The following is a 19,005-nucleotide window of genomic DNA, read 5'->3' as shown; positions in this document are numbered from 1 at the left end:
CACTAGAGCACTTAATGAAAAAGATCACCCCCCGCACTGCTGGCAGGAACCTCCTGGGGAGCAGATTTACACTCTCACTCCTGGCACTGGTATTCGCTCTAGTGCGATACTGTGCAGTGCTGTGGGGCAGATGCTGGCATAGGCATCTTGGTGATTGGCAGCTGAACACAGTCACTCCTGTTATTAATGTTTGCCTTAGTCCGACATCAGCATTGAATTTACATGTATTGGCACCACAGCTCACTGAAAACGTCACCCAGAGTCCAGGAACAAACCATTCCAATGTGTAGTAAGAATAGTACATATGGCAGGTGACCTGCTTGGCTTAACAGTGAAATCCTTGCTGATCTTAAACACAAAAAAGAAGCTTACAAGAAGTGGAAGACTGGACAAATAACCAGGAAGAAGTACAAAATATTGCTCAAGCATGCGGGAGTGAAATCAGGAAGGCCAAATCACAACTGGAGTTGCAGTTAGCAAGGGATGTGAAGGATAACAAAAAGAGTTTCTACACGTATGTTAGCAACAAGAAGGTCAGGGAAAGTGTGAGCCCTTTAATGAATGGGGAAGGCAGCCTAGTGAAAGAGGATGTGGAAAAAGCTAATGTACTCAATGCTTTTTTTGCCTCTGTCTTCACAAACAAGGCCAGTTCCCAGACTACTGCACTGGGCAGCAGAGCAAGGGGAGAAGGTGACCAGCCCTCTGTGGAGAAAGAAATGGTTTAGGGCTATTTAGAAAAGCTGGATGAGCACAAGTCCATGGGGCCGGATGCGCTGCATCCCAGAGTGCTAAAGGAATTGGCAGGTGTGACTGCAGAGCCATTGGCCATTATCTTTGAAAACTCATGGTGATCGAGAGAGGTCCCAGATGACTGGAAAAAGGCTACTGTAGTGCCCATCTTTAAAAAAGCAAAGAAGGAGGATCTGGGGAACTACAGGCCATCAGCCTCGCCTCAGTCCTGGAAAAATCATGGAGCAGGTCCTCAAAGAATCAATTTTGAAGCACTTCGAGGAGAGGAAAGTGACCAGGAACAGTCAGCACGGATTCACCAAAGGCAAGTCATGCCTGACTAACCTAATTGCCTTCTATGATAAGATAACTGGCTGGGTGGAAGAAGGGAAAGCAATGAACATGTTATTCCTTGACTTCAACAAAGCTTTTGATATGGGGGCTGCAGGAAGCGGCACGGACTGAGGGATGTGCTGGCTGCCGCTTCCCACAGCCCCCCTTGGCCTGGAGTGGCTAACCGCGGCCAGTGGGAGCAGCAATTGGTTGAACCTGCGGACGCTGCAGGTAAACAAACTGTCCCAGCCCGCCAGCGGATTTCCCTGATGGGCTGTGTGCCAAAGGTTGCCGATCCCTGAACTAGAGATGAGTAAGGTTGGAATGAGCTCTCCCCTGACAGCGAGTGATGAGCTGAGGAGGGGAAAAAGCTTCAGGACCAGACACTATTTACATGAACTCATCCATTCTACCTAGGTATCCAGCAGACAGCTGTGTTGGCTGGTGTTGGGTTACAAATCACTGTAGTACTTGAATGCAGGGGTAGTGAAATGTTGTTCTCCTGATTGTCTGAGTAAAGGGCAGCAGAACTGGGCTTAGCCTGCCCTGACTGAGGGGGTCACCCACAACTGAACTGAACTCACTAACTAGGGAGCTCAGACACCAGACCGCTATCAAGAGTGACAGGGGGTGGAGATGAGTGTTCCTGCTGAGGGGTGTGGGCTCTGTGTAAGCAGTCTAAGCATGGTTCAATCTGCCCCTCATCACTCTTCAAAGATAGAGTTAATGAAGGCTCCGTTAGGAGGTTTTTTGGTTTAAGTGATCACTAGACCTGAAATCACCTGCTGTGAGACAGTGTTTCTGCCCAGCTGCTTCAGCACTGAGGTTTCCCCACTAAGAGCTGACAGTCACTGAGAGCTGGGTGTAGCTTCAAGAGAGTGACCTGCAGAGGTCACAGTAGAGAGGCCGGGGGCAGCAGAAGGTGAGGGCGAGCAGAGTGGTGAGTGGCTGGCAGGGCAGCTGCTACCAGAGCAAGCACCCAGACAGCAGAGCGAGCCAGGCTTTCTCCTCCCCACCCCCATTGTGGGAGCTGAACTCACACAGGTGCATCTCTGAACTCTGGGTCTTCATTGACCAAGGATAATCACTGTGAGTGGGATGTGGTGGAGAAAGAAGGAAGAGGCATCTTAAAGAACTTTCGCTTGCTGAACTCTAGAAGCTGAGGCAAGATACTGCCTAGTGTACTCTGAGATAGGTGTTTTGCTCATGGTTTTATCTATTTCCAGTGTTTTCCCAGGTTAATGCTGGGTTTTATTTAAAAGTTTCTTTTCTGCACTGAGACTCTGTGCTTCCAAGAGGGTAAGCTTTGCCTTGTAGAAGCACCCAGGGGGTGGTGTGTAATTGTCCCAGGTTACTGGGTGGGTGCTCAAACAAGTTCTGTGGTATTACTGAAAAGGACCCTAGAATCCTAGATATTGAATCCAGCCCTGGTCGCTGTCAACTCCACCTGACAGAAGGATTACCTAGATATCGACTTGTGAAATACGCAAAAGAAGACGATTCTCCCCACTGAGATGCAGCCACTTCTGGGGTAGGACCAGGCAGCTGAGAAACAGGACAGGGAAATATTTAGGCTGTGTAGGACAGGAAGTGTCCTATGTCCAGCTGTTGGGGAAGTTACAGGCTCAGTGCTAATTTCCTGAGATGCAAATCTGCCGGAACACAGTGATTGGGAACCGGACTCTTGAGAAATTGGCCTTGGATTTTTAGTTTGAGAGAGTGGCTGCAGGCTCCATTGACACCAAATCCAACTAGTGGAAGTTATAGTTACCCAGCCCCCCTTTGTGCTGCAGAGGGGTCTGGCCCAGGGATAACTAAATGCCAACTGGCAGAGGGATACTATTTTTATACCGGGATCCCCTGGGTGAGATATATGCACAATAGCTCACCAAAGGTGGCATATGAGGTCAACCTAATGGGTGCAAGATGTTTGGATGGGACATAGTTGAAGAGAGATGTAAAATGTGGAATATGAGGCTCCAGAAGTGCTGAAGTGAAGCCTGTCACCTGCTCCATGGCAATCCCTTCGGCTGAGCCAATCATCACATAAAACAAAGCACAGCCATGGAGACAGGCTATACTCACAGTCTGGGCCCAGTGGGGGCCTGAGAATTTACAAAGACAAAGACCCCCAGGATAAGTCTTTGAAGAGAGACCTCCTCTGGGAAGAGACAATGGTCTGTATCTACAAAGAAAGAGGAGAGGGGACAAGAGCTCCCTTTCACCCAGGAGGCAGCTGACAGCGTTTGTCTCAGGAACAGGAGATCACAGCCAAGCCTGGAGTAAAACCCTGGAAGGACTGTGGGGTGAGTGTTGCTCTACCAGACAGAAAAGTATCTCGTTCAGTGAGTCTAGGCTGTAGTCAGTGTGATATGATTTTATTGGCCATGGAACCATTTCTTTCCAACCCTTCTCCTTGCAACCCCTCGAATCTCTACAGTCTGTGAAATCACTTGTCCTTGTCAATATGAAGTGAACTAGGGATGTGCGTTGATTGGGGCAGAGATGGGAGGTGGAACTGGTCCGCTGGGGGCCCTGTTCCTTTGGGAGCAGCAGATCTGTGACTGCTGTGAATGCCCAGTGGGACTTGGGCTGGGAGCTGCAGGGGGACACTTAGAGGGCTGAGGTTTGGAGTGTGCCTATTGCCAACCTGGAGAGAGGCCACCCCATGAGGCTTAGAGGGAATGGCTTGTGTGGCCTGTGGCCGAGAGAGTTGGAGAACTGCCCTGCAGTGGGCACAGACAAGGCTTCCTCATATTAGGGGCCCATGGCAGCGTACTGGGGCATTAGGACCAGCACAACTGCAAGGAGAGAGCACCCCCTACTGACACCCAGCCCTCCTCCCTGCAGCACAGGCCCCTCATCCCCGCACAGGGGCACAGGGGCCAGCACTGACTTCAAGGGGAGAGTGCCCCCTACTGAGCCCCCATGCCGCTCCCTGCAGCACAGGCCTGTAGATCTGCACAGGGGAATTAGGGTCACTAGGGCGTGTGAGAGGAGAGCACACCCTACTGGAACCTCCATATAGCTCCCTGAAGCATAGGCCCTAAGCACCATGCTGGGGTTAGTAATGGCTGTGAGGGGACAATGCCCTATAATGAGCTTCCCACACTGCTCCCTGCAACAGGCACAGTGATGGATGAGGGTTACCTGTGCAAATAACACCAGCATCTTCTCCGTGGTGACAGTTATTGTCTCCCCAAGGCCGAGCCCTGCATTCAGAAAGGCCAATTTCTGTCCCTTTGCACTGAACATCATCCAGCCAGATACGGTCAGATCCTCGCCCAAATCGACCTGCTCCTGGGGCTGATAGCGCTATCCCACATCCCAGCTGCTTGCACACGATTCCAGCATCAATTATGTCCCAGTTGTCATCACACACGGTTCCCCACTGCTGGTTGTGAAGCACCTCGACTCTCCCAGCGCAGCGACTCGGGCCATTCACCAGTCGGAGCTGAGCCACTTCTGAGATGCCTGAGCCTGCAAACACCCCAAGGGAATAACACTCAGGGAGGTTCCTGTGCATCTAATCAGTGGTGATGCCGGGGAAAGTAGCACCTCCCACTGATGGGTCTGAACAGCCTCCACACACAGCTACCACCTATCAGGGTCTCACTCCCCACCACTGATATGCAGCCACCACTAGTGTGCATCTGAGAAACAGGGAAGACAAATCGGGCCCAGTTATTTAGGCAGGACAGGGGGAAGAATTCTGCATCCAGTCAGAATGGTGCCAAATGTTAAAGGTTCATGGCTCATCAGCTAAGATGCTAATTGGCCGGGGCAATGAGTTTAGGAGCCTGATGCTTGACAAAGTGATCCAAGGTCCCTACTCCTTGAGAATGGCTGCAGGCTCCATCTGACACTGAATCTGATCAGTGGGATTCAGAGTCCCAAGGCCCAAAGTGCCCACTGTGACCACCTAGTCTGCCCTCCTGTGTAGCATTGGCCAGAGACCTGCCCCAGAGTAATTCCTAGGGAAGATCTTTCAGAAACGTCCAATCTTGATTTAAAAATTGCCAGTGAGGGAGGATTCCCCACAGCCCTTATTAAGATGTTCCAACAGCTATGAATCCTCATCGATACAAATTTGCACTTTATCTGTAATCTAAATTTGTCTCTCATGAACTTCCAGGCATTGGATCTTATTAATCACTTGCCTGTAAGACTGAAGTGTCCTTTATTATCACATTTCTGTTCCCCATGATGGTAATTACAGACTGTGCTCAAGTGACCCCTTCACCTTCTCTTTGTTAAACTAAACACACTGAGCTGCTTGGGTCTTTCACCACAAGGTAGGTTTTCTAATCCTTTGATCATTCTCATGGCTCTTTGCTGAACCTTCTTAAATTTATCAACATCCTTCTTGAATTGTGGGCACCAGAACTGGACACAAGATTCCAGCAGTGTTCGCACCAGCACCAACTGCAGAGGTAAAATAACCTCTCTACAGCTACTCGAGATTCTCCTGTGTGTGCATTCCAGGATTGCATTAGTCATTTTGGTCACAGAGTCACACTGGGAGCTCCTGTTCAGATGATTATCCACCCCCAAATCTTTCTCAGAGCTACTGCTTCCCAGGAAAGAGTCCCCCCTCCTGTAAGTATGGCCTGCATAATGTGTTTTTAGATGTATATTTTTACATTCGGTCATGTTAAAAGGCATCTTGTTTGCTTGCACCCAGATTACCTAGTGATTGAGATCACTCTGTTTCAGTGACCTGTCCTCTTCACTATTTACCAGTCTCTCAAATTTTGTGTCATCTGCAAACTTCTAAGTGATGTTTTTATGTTTTCCTCCAGTCCCTTGATAAAATTGTTAAATAGTGTAGAGGCAAGAAGTGATCCTGCAGGACCCCAGTCAAAGACATTTACCTGATGATGATTCCCCGTTCACAATTACATTTTGAGACCAGGAGGTTGGCCAGTTTTTAATTGATTTATCGTGTACAATGTCAATTTTGCATTGTTCTCGTGCAGTACCAAGTCGAATGCCTTACAGGAATCTAGAGCAGTAGAGGGCAAACTACGGCCCGCAGGCAAGATCCAGCCCCTCAGGGCTTTGGATCTGGCCTGTGGGATTGCCACCCCCGTGGCGCCGTGGGTACCGTGCTGCTCCTAGAAGCGGCCAGGTGAGGGTAGGGAGTCAGAGGGCTCTGTGCGCAACGCTAACGTGTGGGTTCCACACCCAAAGCTCCCATTGGCCACAGTTCCCCGTTCCCAGGAGCAGTGTGGGCCCAGGGCAGGCAGGGAACCTGCCTTAGTGGTGCCACGCCGCTGGCACTCTGAAGCGACTCCAGGTAAATGGTGCTGGGCCAGAGCCCACACTCAGAACCCCTTCTGCATCCTGCACCCAACCCCCTGTGCTGATCCCCCTGCTGCATCCCACACCCCACCTGTACTCCAACTCCCTCTCCTGACAAGCTTTGGAGCTCACACAGAGCTCTTCTTCAGGTCTGGGCTTGGTGTGGTTGGAAAGCTTGTCTCTTTCACCAACAGAAGTTGGTCCAATAAAAGACATTTCCGCACCCACCTTGTCTCTCTCGTACCCTGGGACTGACATGGCTGCAACTACACTGCATAGAAAAATGGCAGATGTCTAAGCACATCAAGGCTATTCCCTCCCATCTCATCAGGATAAGTCACCAAGTGAGTCTCACTAGAACTCACTTGGTGAGTCACAGAGCGCCCACAGTGCTGTAGTTGGGTGGGGGAATCAGAGTGAGCAGAGGTGGAAGAGGGGCTCGCACAGTAACGTATACACCTCAGCCTGCAGCACGGTCCCCTAGCAGCACGTGGGGGAGTTGGGATCAGCACTGACTCTAAGAGAGGGCAGTCCCCTCCTGTGGTCCCCACACTGCTCTCTGCAGCAAGGCCCTTAGAGGTGACCTGGGGCCTTGTGGTTACACATAAATCTGCAGAGAGAGCAGCCTCCGCTGAGCCCCAGCCCCACTCCCTGCAGCACAGCCTTTTGCGTCAGGTGGTGCATTAGGGTCAGGACTCACTGTGAGAGGAGAGCGCCCCAATGAATCCCCGAACTGCTTTTCACAAGGACATGACGAAGGAGGGGTACCTGAGCACACCACACTGGCATCTTCTCTGTGGTGACAATTATGATCCCCCCAAGGCTTAGCCCTGCATTCGGAGAGGGAAGCTTCAATTCCTGTGCAGTCAACCTCATCCAGCCAAATTGGTCCAGATCCTTGTCCAAATCGAGCCCCTCCTGGGGCTGATAACGCCGTCCCACAGCCCAGCTGCTTGCACACGACTCCGGCATCGGTTATGTTCCAGCCATCATCACACACGGTTCCCCACTGCTGGTTATGAATCACCTCGACTCTCCCAGCGCAGCGACTTGGGCTGTTCAGCAATCGCACCTGAGCCAGATGTGGAAGGGCTGAGTCTGCAAACACCCCAAGGGAGTAGTCAGAGAGATTCCTGTGCATCTTATCACTAGCAATGCTGGGAAACGCAACACTTCCCACTAACAGGTCTAAACAGCCTCAGCACACAGTAACTGACCATCAAGGGCTCATTTCCCACCACAGACATGCTTCTACTTCTGGGGTGGAACAGTGCAGCCGAGAGACAGGCTACGGAAAGCTGGCTCAGTAGTTTAGGCAAGAAGTGGGGAAGAATTATGTCTCTCTCAGAGACTGCAGGTCTGAAACGTATACCTACGAGATTGCCCAACTAGAGCTTAATGTGTCACTGCAGAAAATGGCCCACCAGCAGAGGCCACACCTGCTGACTCATCATGGTCAGGTAACTAGCAGCAGACTGTTGATTGGACACCTCCAGGTATAAGGATTCCTGTTCCTGTCTTATCCCTTATCTGAACAACCTGTTACTAGGCCGGCTGCTGGCCAGACCCTGAGACTTGCCCAAGTTCCTGATTCTTGTTTCTGACTCCTGCTTCCTTGCCCAGTTACTGTTCCTTGCTCCCGACGCCTGTTGCCTGGCCCAGGGAGTGGTGTATGTCTCATAGGGAAACAGCACAGCCTGAAGCACAGCCCCCCAGCACCTCACTAGGACACTGGGGTCAGCCCTGACCCAAACAGGAAAGCAGAGACTGTGCTGAAAGCTTCCTAGCCTGTTCCAGGCAGCAGTCCCAGTGATGGGATTGAGGAGGGTTACCTGAGCACACAACACCGGCATCTTCTCCATGGTGACAGTTATTGTTTCCCCAAGGCCGAGCCCTGCATTCGGTGAGGGCAGCTTCTGTCCCTGTGCAGTTAATGTCGTCCAGCCAGATGGTGTCAGATCCTCTCCCAAAGTGAGCCCCCCCTAGGGCTGATAACGCCGTTCCACAGCCCAGCTCTCTGCACACAACTCCAGCATCAGTTAAGTCCCAGCCATCATCACACACAGTTCCCCACTGATGGTTATGAAGCACCTCGACTCTCCCAGCACAGCGATTGGGGCCATTCACCAGTTGGAGAGGACCTGGGTCTGGAATGTGTGAGTCTGCAAATGGAATAAAAACTCAAGAAGATTCCTGTACATCTGATCACAAGCGATGCTGATGACTATATCATCTACCACTGATGGGAGTGACTGGCCTTCTCACACAGCCACTGCATGTCAAGGGCTCAGTCCCCTCTACTGACATGCTGCCACTTCGGGATGGGACAGGGCAGCTGAGAGTCAGGGCACAGAAATGTGGTGACTGTGCATGACAGGAAGTAGGGGGAAATGTTTGCCCAATTAGAGCTGTGGGGGACATTACAGGTTCAGGGGTAATTATCTGTGGTGCAAATTATCCAGCATGCTTGAGCTAGAAGTCCAAAAAAGTGACCTGGGTTTGTAGTCCCCAGGAGCGGCTGCAAGCTCAGTTTGACACCAAGTCCCACAGCTAGGATCCATGCTTACCCAGCATCCCATTGTGCCAGGGAGGGGTGGGGGATCAAAGCAATCAGAGTGGGGAGAGGGCCTCTCACTGTGCCCCACACACCACCCTCTGCAGCGCGTGCTCCCTAGCTCAGCTCTGGGGAATTGTGAGTGTCACTGACTGTGTGGAGAGAGCCCCATACCGTGCAGCACAGACCTTTTGTCAGACAGCGGGAAGACTGGGGTGAGCCTAGACTGCTAGAGGAGAGCACCCTCTACTGTGTTCCCAACCTGCTCCCTACAATACAGGCCCATAGCGCAGTGCTGGGGCACAGGAACTCAGATGGGAAAGCAGGGACTGCGCTGAAAGCTTCCCAATCCACTCCCTGCAGCACCCACTATGGCAGAAGAGATGAGACTTACCTGAGCACACAACACCAGCATCTTCTACGTGATTACAGTTATGCTCTCCCCAAGGCCTAGCTCTGCATTCGGAGAGGGCAACTTCTGTCCCTGTGCAGTTTACCTCATGCAGCCAGATACGGTCAGTTCCCTGTCCAAACCGAGACCCACGTGGGGCTGATAATGCAGTCCCACAGCCCAGCTGCCTGCACACGACTCTGGCCTCAGTTAAATCCCAGCTGTCATCACACACGGTTCCCCATTGCTGGTTGTGAAGCACCTCGACTCTCCCAGCGCAGCGACTTGGGCCATTCACAAGTCGGAGTGGAACCACTGCTGAAATGCCTGAGTCTGCAAACACCCCAAGGAAATAAACGTTCAGGGAGGCTCCTGTGCATGTGATCACTAGTGACACTGGAGAATGTAGTGCTTCTCACTTACAGGTCCACACAACAGATACCCATCAAGGGCTCACTCCCCACCACTGACATGCTGCCACCTCTGGGGTGAATCAGGACAGCTGAGAAGCATGCTAGGCAAAGTTGGCCCAGCTGTTTATGCAGGAAATGGGAAAGAATTAGGCATCTCCCATGCACTACAGATCTCAAACCCAGGTCTCCGAGGATGCCGAACTACAGCCTTACCTGTCACATCATGGTGAAATGAGGGAATAGTAGTTGTGGCCCACAAGAAGAGGCCCACCCACCATGGGTAGGTGAATAGAAACAAACTGCTGATTGGACACCTCCAGGTGTAAAGCTTCCTGTTCCCATCCTACCCCTTGTCTGAGCAACTCGTTGTTAAGGCTGCTGTTGGCCAGACCTCAGAGACCAGGTTCCTGCTTCCTCGCCCGGTTCCTGCTCCTTGCTCCCGTTACCACCCCGTGTTCCTGGCTCCTGCTGCCTGGCCCTGTGCCTGCTCCTTGCTCGCATTACTGCCCCTTGTTCCTGCTTCCTCACCCTAACTCCAGAGACCAGCTCTGACTGTGGCTTGACCTTGGACAAGTCTTCAGATTCTGTTTTTGGCTTTCATATTTTCTGTGATTTCCAACGGTGATCCTGATGCTACCTTGTCTTTGACCACTAGGCCACACCACCGTGTTACTGGCCCTGACAGTGTCCGATCCCATCTACGCCAAGGGTAACATTAGCTAAGTTGCCAGTTTCCTGGGACATTGGGGTCAGGAGCCTGATGCTTGGCGAAGTGACCACGGTTCCCAGTGAACAGCTAAAGGCTCCAGCTGACTGTGAATCTGACTGTTGTCACCAATGGCCACAAAGTGCCAGACTGTGCCATAGCTTAGCACTGGGACTGGAGCAAGCAGAGATGGGGAAGGTCTCTCACAGGGACACATACACCTCTCCCTGCAGCACAGCCCCCCAGCACCTCACTGAGACCCTAGAATCAGCACTGGCTCAGACAGGAAAACAGGGACTGTGCTGAAAGCTTCCCACCCTGTTCCAGACAGCAGTCCCATGATGGGACTGAGAAGGGTTACCTGAGCACACAACACCGGCATCTTCTCCATGGTGACAGTTATTTTTTCCCCAAGGCCGAGCCCTGCATTCGGTGAGGGCAGCTTCTGTCCCTGTGCAGTTAACGTCATCCATCCAGATGGTGTCAGAACCTCTCCCAAAGGGAGCCCCTCCTGGGGCTGATAATGCTGTCCCACAGCCCAGCTGCCTGCACACGACTCCAGCATCAGTTAAATCCCAGCTGTCATCACACACGGTTCCCCACTGGTGGTTGTGAAGCACTTCGACTCTCCCAGCACAGCGATTGGGGCCGTTCACCAGTTGGAGAGGACCTGGGTCTGGAATGTTCGAGTCTGCAAATGAAATAAACACTCAAGAAAATTCCTGTACATCTAATCACAAGTGATGCTGATGACTGTGCATGAAAGGAAGTAGGGGGAAATGTTTGTCCAGTTAGAGTTTTGGGGAACATTACAGATTAAGGAGTAATTATCTGTGGTGCAAATTATCAATCATGGTTGAGCTATTAGTCCAACTCTTGACAAAGTGACCTGGGTTTGTAGTCCCAAGGAGTGGCGGTAAGCTCAGTTTGACACCAAGTCCCACAGCTGGGATCCATGCTTACTCAGCACCCCATTGTGTCAGGGAGGGGTGGGGGATCAGAGCGATCAAAGTGGGGACAGGGCCTCTCACTGTGCCCCACACACCACCCTCTGCAGCGCGTGCTCCCTAGCTCAGCTCTGGGGAATTGTGAGCATCACTGACTGTGAGGAGAGAGCCCCATACCCTGCAGTGCAGACTTTTTGTCAGCCAGCAGGAGGACTGAGGTGAGCCCAGACTGATAGGGGAGAGCACCCTCTACTGTGTTCCCAACCTGTTCCCTTCAGTACAGGCCCATAGCGCAGTGCTGGGGCACAGGAACTCCGACGGGGAAGCAGGGACTGAGCTGAGAGCTTCCCAATCCACTCCCTGCAGCATCCACCATGACAGAAGAGATGAGGCTTACCTGAGCACACAACACCAGCATCTTCTACGTGGTTACACTTATGCTCTCCCCAAGGCCTAGCCCTGCATTCGGAGAGGGTGGCTTCTGTCCCTGTGCAGTTTACCTCATGCAGCCAGATATGGTCAGTTCCCTGTCCAAACCGAGACCCACGTGGGGCTGATAACGCCGTTCCACAGCCCAGATGCCTGCATACGACTCTGGCTTCAGTTAAATCCCAGCTGTCATCACACACGGTTCCCCACTGCTGGTTGTGAAGCACCTCGACTCTCCCAGCACAGCGACTTGGGCCATTCACCAGTCGGAGCTGAGTTAGTTCTGGGATGCCTGAGTCTGCAAATATCCCAAGGGAATAAACACTCAGGGATGGGCTAGAGGAAAGGAATATGGGGTTTTTCTCCTACCATTTACTCTGGCTCCCATTCAGTCTCAGTATGGCAGACTGGCTGGCTCAGTGGGGCTGGGAATGGGACACTGTGGGGTTCCTCTCGGGAGGTCACCAGCTCTGATCCAGCTTCAGGCAGGGGGGAATGGCTGACTCGTGGGATGGAGAACTGGAAACAGGGTCTTTCCCCCGAGGGACACTGGCCAGTACAGTCTGTGCGAGGGGGATGAGCTGACGCAGTGCACTGGGGGAAGGAGACCTGGAGCTTTTCCCCTGGAGGGCACCAGTTCTCATTTGACCCCAGCTCAGGCCGGGGCAGTGGCTGGTGTGGGGGGAACAGGTACTGGGCTTTCACGTCTGGGGCCCTGGGTCCAAGCTGGTAGTGAGTGGAAGTCGCAGCCACTGCAGCTCTCTGATGCCCAAAATGTGAAATGAGCTGCTGGGGTTAATTCCTCTCCATGACAGGACAGATGTGTGCAGGCCAGGCCGGCCCTCAGTCTGAGCGGCTCCCAGCCGAGGGGCAAAGGGCGTAACTGGTCAGGAGACTGAACTGCCCTTTGTCCCTGCCTGGGTTCCCTGCCTGTCTGCACTCCTACGCCCCTGCCTGACCAGAGCCAACAGCAGCAACTCTGAAGGGCTGTAGTTCTGCTCCTCCAAAGCCTCCACTGGCCCTGACTGGGGCTGATTCAGCTCCTCTATATTCCACAGCGTCCAGTCAGACAGGGTCGGCCCTGTGCTGAACTGAGCACTCTCCTGTGGTGACAGTCTGCCTTGCTAACAATTCATTGGTGGGGAAAACTGAGGCATGTAGTGAGGCTGAGTCCACAGTGTGAATCTGACAAAGGCAGGATTTGAACCTAGGTCTCCAGTTCTACATTTGAACCACTAGTTTAAATAATCTTAACTCGGCCCTTCCCCACCCCATACTTATGAGATAGCTGCACACAGAGCTGCACCCTGCAACATGCACCCACACACCCCATGCACCCTCTGCCTATGTTTGTATTTACCTGCCATGGGGAATCCTGTCATAGAAGCTGAAAGAAAGCAAAGACATGATGTAAGTCTCTATCTCTATGGCTGGACACTTCAGGGATCTCCAAATACTGGTTGATGTAAGCAGTGGCCTGAGTGATCTCCCCCCTGCCATCTGTTGATGCATTGGGAGAAAAGGTCTCAGCTGCACGTCATATTTCAGTGACCCTAGTTACTGACTCTCAGGGAGATGGATTGCCTGCACTAATGGGAGAACCTCCCCCATCGGCATTGGTAGCAACTATACTGTAATGTTTCCAGTGCATATGAGCCCTAAGTAGCTGGCAAAATACAAGAGTGTGACAACTCCACAAGCCCTGTAATGGGATGCAAAAGTGTATTATGCTTCTCAGCCACTAGGTGGTAATGTGTATAAAATACCTTATTTTAAGCCAGCGGTGCGAAAACTACGGCCTGCAGGCCACATCCGGCCCATGGGACCCTCCTGCCAGCCCCTGAGGTCCTGGCCCGGGAGGCTCGCCTCCGCCTCCTCCCCTACTGTTCCCCGTCCCCTGCAGCCTCAGCTCGCCCTGCTGGCAGTGCAATGCTCTGGGTGGTGGGGCTGCGAGCTCTTGGGCAGCGCAGCTGCAGAACCCAGCCTCACCCGGTGCTTTGTGCTTCATGGTGGCGTGACCAGCCTCCAGTGCTCCGGGCAGCATTGTAAGGGGGCAGGGAGCAGGGGGGTTTGGATAGAGGGCAGGGGAGCTCAGGCTGGTGGGCAGGGGGTATGGGTGTGGATAGGGGTCGGGGTGGTCAGAGATCAGGGAACAGGGGGGTTGCTTGGGGGCAGGGGTCCCAGAGGGCAGACAAGAAGGAGGAGTGGGGTTGGATGGGGCAGCGGGGGGCAGTCAGGGACAGGGGTTCCAGAGGCAGTCAGAGGACAGGGAGAAAGGGTGGTTGGACGGGGCAGGGGTGCTGAGGGGGCAGTGAGGAATGTGAGGAGGGGATGGATGTGACAGCGGGAGGCAGTCAGGGGTGGGGGTTCCGGGGGCGGTCAGGGGAGAGGAAGTGGGTGTGTGTGTGGGCAGGGGTCCTATGCGGGCCGTCAGGGGGCGAGAAGCGGGAGGGAGGGGCAGATAGGGGGTGAGGGCTGGGCTATGCCTGGCTGTTTGAGGAGGCACAGCCTCTGCTTACTGGCCCTCCATACAATTTCCGCAACCCAATATGGCCCTCAGTCCAAAAAGTTTGCCTGCTCCTGTTTTAAGCTGATCTCAGCCGTGCCTGGCAGAGCATTAAAGGATCGTGGTGTGTAAAAGCAAGCTCTGTGACCAGTCCATGTTTGGTACAGAAGAACGTGACATGGCGTGTGGAACAAATTAAGAACATAAACAGAAGGAACAAAGCTACAAAGGTTGTAGGATCTCGTCACCACGCCACTCTTCAGTGCCCCAGAGAACTTCAGCTTTCACAAACTTCACCATGGACACACTGGAAAGATGATTTCACATTGCTGCCAAGCTACACAAGGAAACTGGACACATGCAGGTATCATCTTCAATGTTGGCTATGGGAAGGAGGCAGAGCATATCTTTAAATCCTTTGACTTTAGTGAAGACGGTCACAAAGATGACTATGAAAGGGGTCTGGCTATGTTCTATGCATACTTTATACCTCAGAGAAATGCAGCTTATGAGGAAGCTTCTTTCCACTGGAGAACTCAAGAACCAGAGGAAAGTTTTGAATGTTTTATAAAAGCTCCACATATATTGGGTGAAAACTGTGATTTTGGGGATTCAAAGATTGAAAATAACCCAGTAACCAGCCTGTGTGTGCTAACAGATAAAAAAATTTCACAGCAGCTACATCTGAAGAGAGATTTAACTCTAGCCACAGCTATTCAAATAGCAAACCAGTCTGAATTAGTCAAACAACAGAACAAAAGGCAGGAGCAAATTGATAAATCGGAAACTAGTTATGGCTTAGCTTAGGCAATGTCTACGCTAGCCCTTCTTGTGGTATAACTTATGGTGCTTAGGGGTGTGAACCCCCACCGAGCAATGTAAGTTATACCGACCTAAGCATCGTGTGGACAGTGCTATGTGGGCAGAAGAAGCTGTCCCACAGACACAGCTACTGCGGCTAATGGGGCTGGAGTTGTTAAGCCAACTGGAAAGCTCTCCTGTCAGCTCAGAGTGGTTACATTAGAGAGTTTGGCACAGCTGCCTTACTTCAGCTCTGCTGCTGTAAACTCTCTAGTGTAGCTCTTAGAAGCTATAAACAGATAGTTGAGTATTAAAGGTCATTACCATAAAAGGCCTGAGGCAGGGAGAGAGAATGCCCAGGCTAAGAGGGACAGCCTGCATACACTAGGTGTGGAAAAGGTCCCATCCCAAAAGACGATACATGTCCAGCCAGAGGCACATGGTGTAATATTTGCATGAAATATAGACATTTTGCAGCTGTTTGCAGCACCACAGCAGTTATGGAGCTGACTCAGATTACAGACAATCAAGAGCCGTTGTTTCTGGGATCCATCACTTGTGATGACATAGAGCCTGGCTGAAGAGTGAAACTGAATATTCATGGCAAGACAATTGACTATAAAACTCACTCAGGAGCTAATGTTTCAGGCATCTCAGAAGGGACTTACAATCCCCTTCAACATCTCTGTGACAGGGTGGGGTGTTCCTGTCTAGCGCCGGTGAGTGCACCCCAGTCTTCAAGCTGTCTGTTGTCTCAAGACAATGTGGCCCACTGGATAATGTCAATAGGGTTGCCCTTGTCAGTACGGTACTGAGGCCCAGTGACCTGAGCCCATAGGATTGCCCTGAGCTGCAGGACAGAAAGGTCTAGTGGCCTGAGACAATAAGATTTGCCCTGGTCCATGGGATGGTAAAGCCTTATGGCTGGAGTCAGTGGGTTTGTCCTAATTCTCAGGGCAGGAAGGCTTATTGGCCGGAGTGGGGATTGGGCTGCCTCCCAGAGGTGAGTGGTGGCCATTGTAGGAGGACCTTGGCCCTCTCTGCTCCACTGGGTCCCAGGACATTGGTAGTGGCAAGTAGGCTCGCTGCTTAGTCAGTGGGGATCCGCTTGATACACGCTGACTGCTGTAGGGACAATGGCTTGTCCTTCCCTGGGCTACTTCCTACTGTGACTCCTGCAGTCTTGGTCTAGACATCCTCTGGGTCTCAGGTCTCCCTATGCTGTGCTGCTCCCAGTGGCTCCTACCTCCAAGTGGTGTCCTCAGGTACCTGAGCATCTGCCTGCGTCTCGGTACGTCTGGGTCCTGCAGTCTGGAGCTTTGAGAGCTCCCAGGCTGGAGCCTGGGGTGTGAGTCCTTCCTCTCCAGCGGTCTGCCCTGACTGAGCAGTGCTGTTCCCTTTTATACATTTGGTGCATGCCTGGTAGGGACATGGGGGCGTGGCCTCCTCCACCCACAGTGAGAAATTAACCCTTCCTCGGCCAGTTTGGGGTGAGTGCACCCTTTCACATCCTCCCATAGTTGAAGTCACCTGAGGGCTGTGCCTAGCCCTGGAAGTACTCTTAAATGCATAGGCCAGTTCACCACAGAAACAACTTACTAAGACAAAAGCTGTGCATTCAGAGTGCATGTGATCAAAGAACCACAGACCATCAACCTTCTCAGCAGCAGCCTGTCAGCCACAATGGGCCAAGTGAGAAAGGTGGAAGAACTCACTGGAGGATTTGATCACATAACACAATATCAACTTGCGGAACTCTTTGCCAGAGGATGTTGTGAAGGACCAAACTATAACAGGGTTCAAAAGAGAACTAGAGAAGTTCATGGAGGATAGGTCCATCCAGGGCTATTAGCCAGGATGGGCAGGGATGGTATCCATAGCCTCCTTTTGCCAGAAGCCGGGAATGAGTGACAAGGGATGGATCACTCAATGATTACCTGTTCTGTTCATTCCCACAGGGGCACCTGGCACTGGCCACTGTTGGAAGATAAGATACCGGGCTATATGGATCATTGCTCTTATCCAGTATGGCTGTTCTTATGGGCTTATGATATTGGGCTTTTGAAAAGAGATCCCGTACAAATCAAGTTAAGAGACATTGCTGAACCGTACAGTGTACAAATATTTCTACCAGAGAGACCTTGCAGAGACTAGCTGCAGATTTATGGACATTCAGAGGTCGTCATTACCCAGTCATCATGGACTATTTTTCTAAGTATATAGAGATAATGTACTTGAAAGACATGTCACAGTGTTATGGAGAAACTGAAATGCATTTTTGCTCACTTTGGTATTTCAGAGCAATTAGTGACAGACAACAGACCACAATTCACTGCAGCAGAATTTGTCATTCCAAACTAAATATGATTTTGATCTTATTGTGAGCCTCCCACATTACCCCAAGTGCACAAAGCAGCTGAGAGAGCTGTACAGACAGCCAAGAAAATCCTACATCAGGAAGACCCATTCCTTGCTCTTATGAGTTACAGATCAACACTGATAGCAGCTGCTGGATATAGTCCCACATAACTCTTGATGGGAAAAGAACTCAGAACGACTGGTCCAAATTTGGAAAAGAACCTATCTCCAAAGGTGCTAGACATGAAGAGATTCACCAAATCGGATAAAAAGGCCAAACTGAGCTTATTGTAAAGGTATTAGGGGCGAGGTATTGTAAAATGGGACCCTACTCCACCCTAAGTTATCTCGTTAAGAAGCAACCCGTCTCTCACCAACCCTACTGTTGCCCTGAGGAACAGGTTAGGCATGATGCACTGTCTTTGGGAAGGAGAGGGACACTAGTAACTCCAGGGGACCTTCTTCCCCCAAGTTACCTAGCAATTTACCTACTGAGAGCCCAGAACATCCTGGGATTGGGTTTAAGGCTGCAACCCAATTACCAGATTGAGGGAAGTGATTATTCCCCTCTGTTCAGCACTGGTGAGGCCACATCTGGGATATTGTGTCCAGTTTTGGGGCCCCCACTACAGAAAGGATGTGGACAAATTGGAAAGAGTCCAGTGGAGGTCAGCGGAAATGATTGGGGGCTGGGGCATATGATTTATGAGGAAAGGCTGAGGAAACAGGTCTTATTTAGTCTGCAGGAGAGAAGAGTGTGTGTGTGTTGAGATTTGATAGCAGCCTTCAACTACCTGAAGGCGGGTTCCAAAGAGGATGGAGCTCGGCTGTTCTCAGTGGTGGCAGATGATAGAACAAGGAGCAATGGTCTCAAGTTGCAGTGGGAGGTCTAGACTGGATATTAGGAAATATATTTTACTAGTAGGGTGGTCAAGTACTGGAATGTGTTACCTAGGGAGGTGGTGGAATCTCCATCCTTAGAGATTTTTAAGGCCTGGCTTCACAAAGCCCTGGCTGGGATGATTTAGTTGGTGTTGGTTCTGTTTTGAGCAGAGGGTTGGATTACATGACCTCTTGTGTTCTCTTACAACCCTAATCTTCTATGATTCTATGATCCATTATGGCTAATAAGTATGTAATGAGCCAATGTGCTACGTTCATTCTAGTGAATGAATTCTTTACAAGACTTGGAATCCCAGTGGGGTCCCAGTGGTGCTGCTCTCAAATCAAGGGAGAAACTTTGAATGCAAAGTATTTCGGCACCTTTGTGAGATCCTATGGGCTCCACAAAACCTGCCCCAGCCCCACACACCCAGCACAGTGTGGTAGTATGGTAGAAAGTTTCAGTCTGACTTGGGTTTTACAAATTAATAGATTCCTAGGTCAAAAGGAACCACTGTGATCATCTGGTCTGAGTCCTGTATAGCACAGGCCAGAGACCTGCCCTGAAATCATTCCTAGAGCAGATTGTTTAGAAAAACATCCAATCATGAGTTAAAAGCTGACAGTGATGGAAAATCCACCACGACCCTTG

At 51.4% G+C, this 19,005-nt stretch overlaps 1 protein-coding gene across 1 annotated transcript in view; it reads right to left on the bottom strand.

Moving 5' to 3' along the window:
- The window catches only part of LOC127036950 (deleted in malignant brain tumors 1 protein-like), a 91,820-nt gene extending 78,006 nt beyond the window's left edge, over positions 1–13,814 (bottom strand). The window contains 7 exon segments of the mRNA XM_050928236.1: positions 4,213–4,536; positions 7,135–7,458; positions 8,199–8,513; positions 9,291–9,638; positions 10,792–11,106; positions 11,757–12,104; positions 13,796–13,814. Coding sequence (XP_050784193.1) covers positions 4,213–4,536; positions 7,135–7,458; positions 8,199–8,513; positions 9,291–9,638; positions 10,792–11,106; positions 11,757–12,104; positions 13,796–13,814 — 1,993 coding nt within the window.
- Positions 13,815–19,005: the final 5,191 nt, after the last annotated feature.

This window comes from Gopherus flavomarginatus, chromosome 18 (assembly GCF_025201925.1).
Source record: "Gopherus flavomarginatus isolate rGopFla2 chromosome 18, rGopFla2.mat.asm, whole genome shotgun sequence".
NCBI lineage: Eukaryota > Metazoa > Chordata > Testudines > Testudinidae > Gopherus > Gopherus flavomarginatus.
The sequence above is the reverse complement of the archived record's forward strand: the minus strand, read 5'-3'. Positions and strand labels throughout refer to the sequence as shown.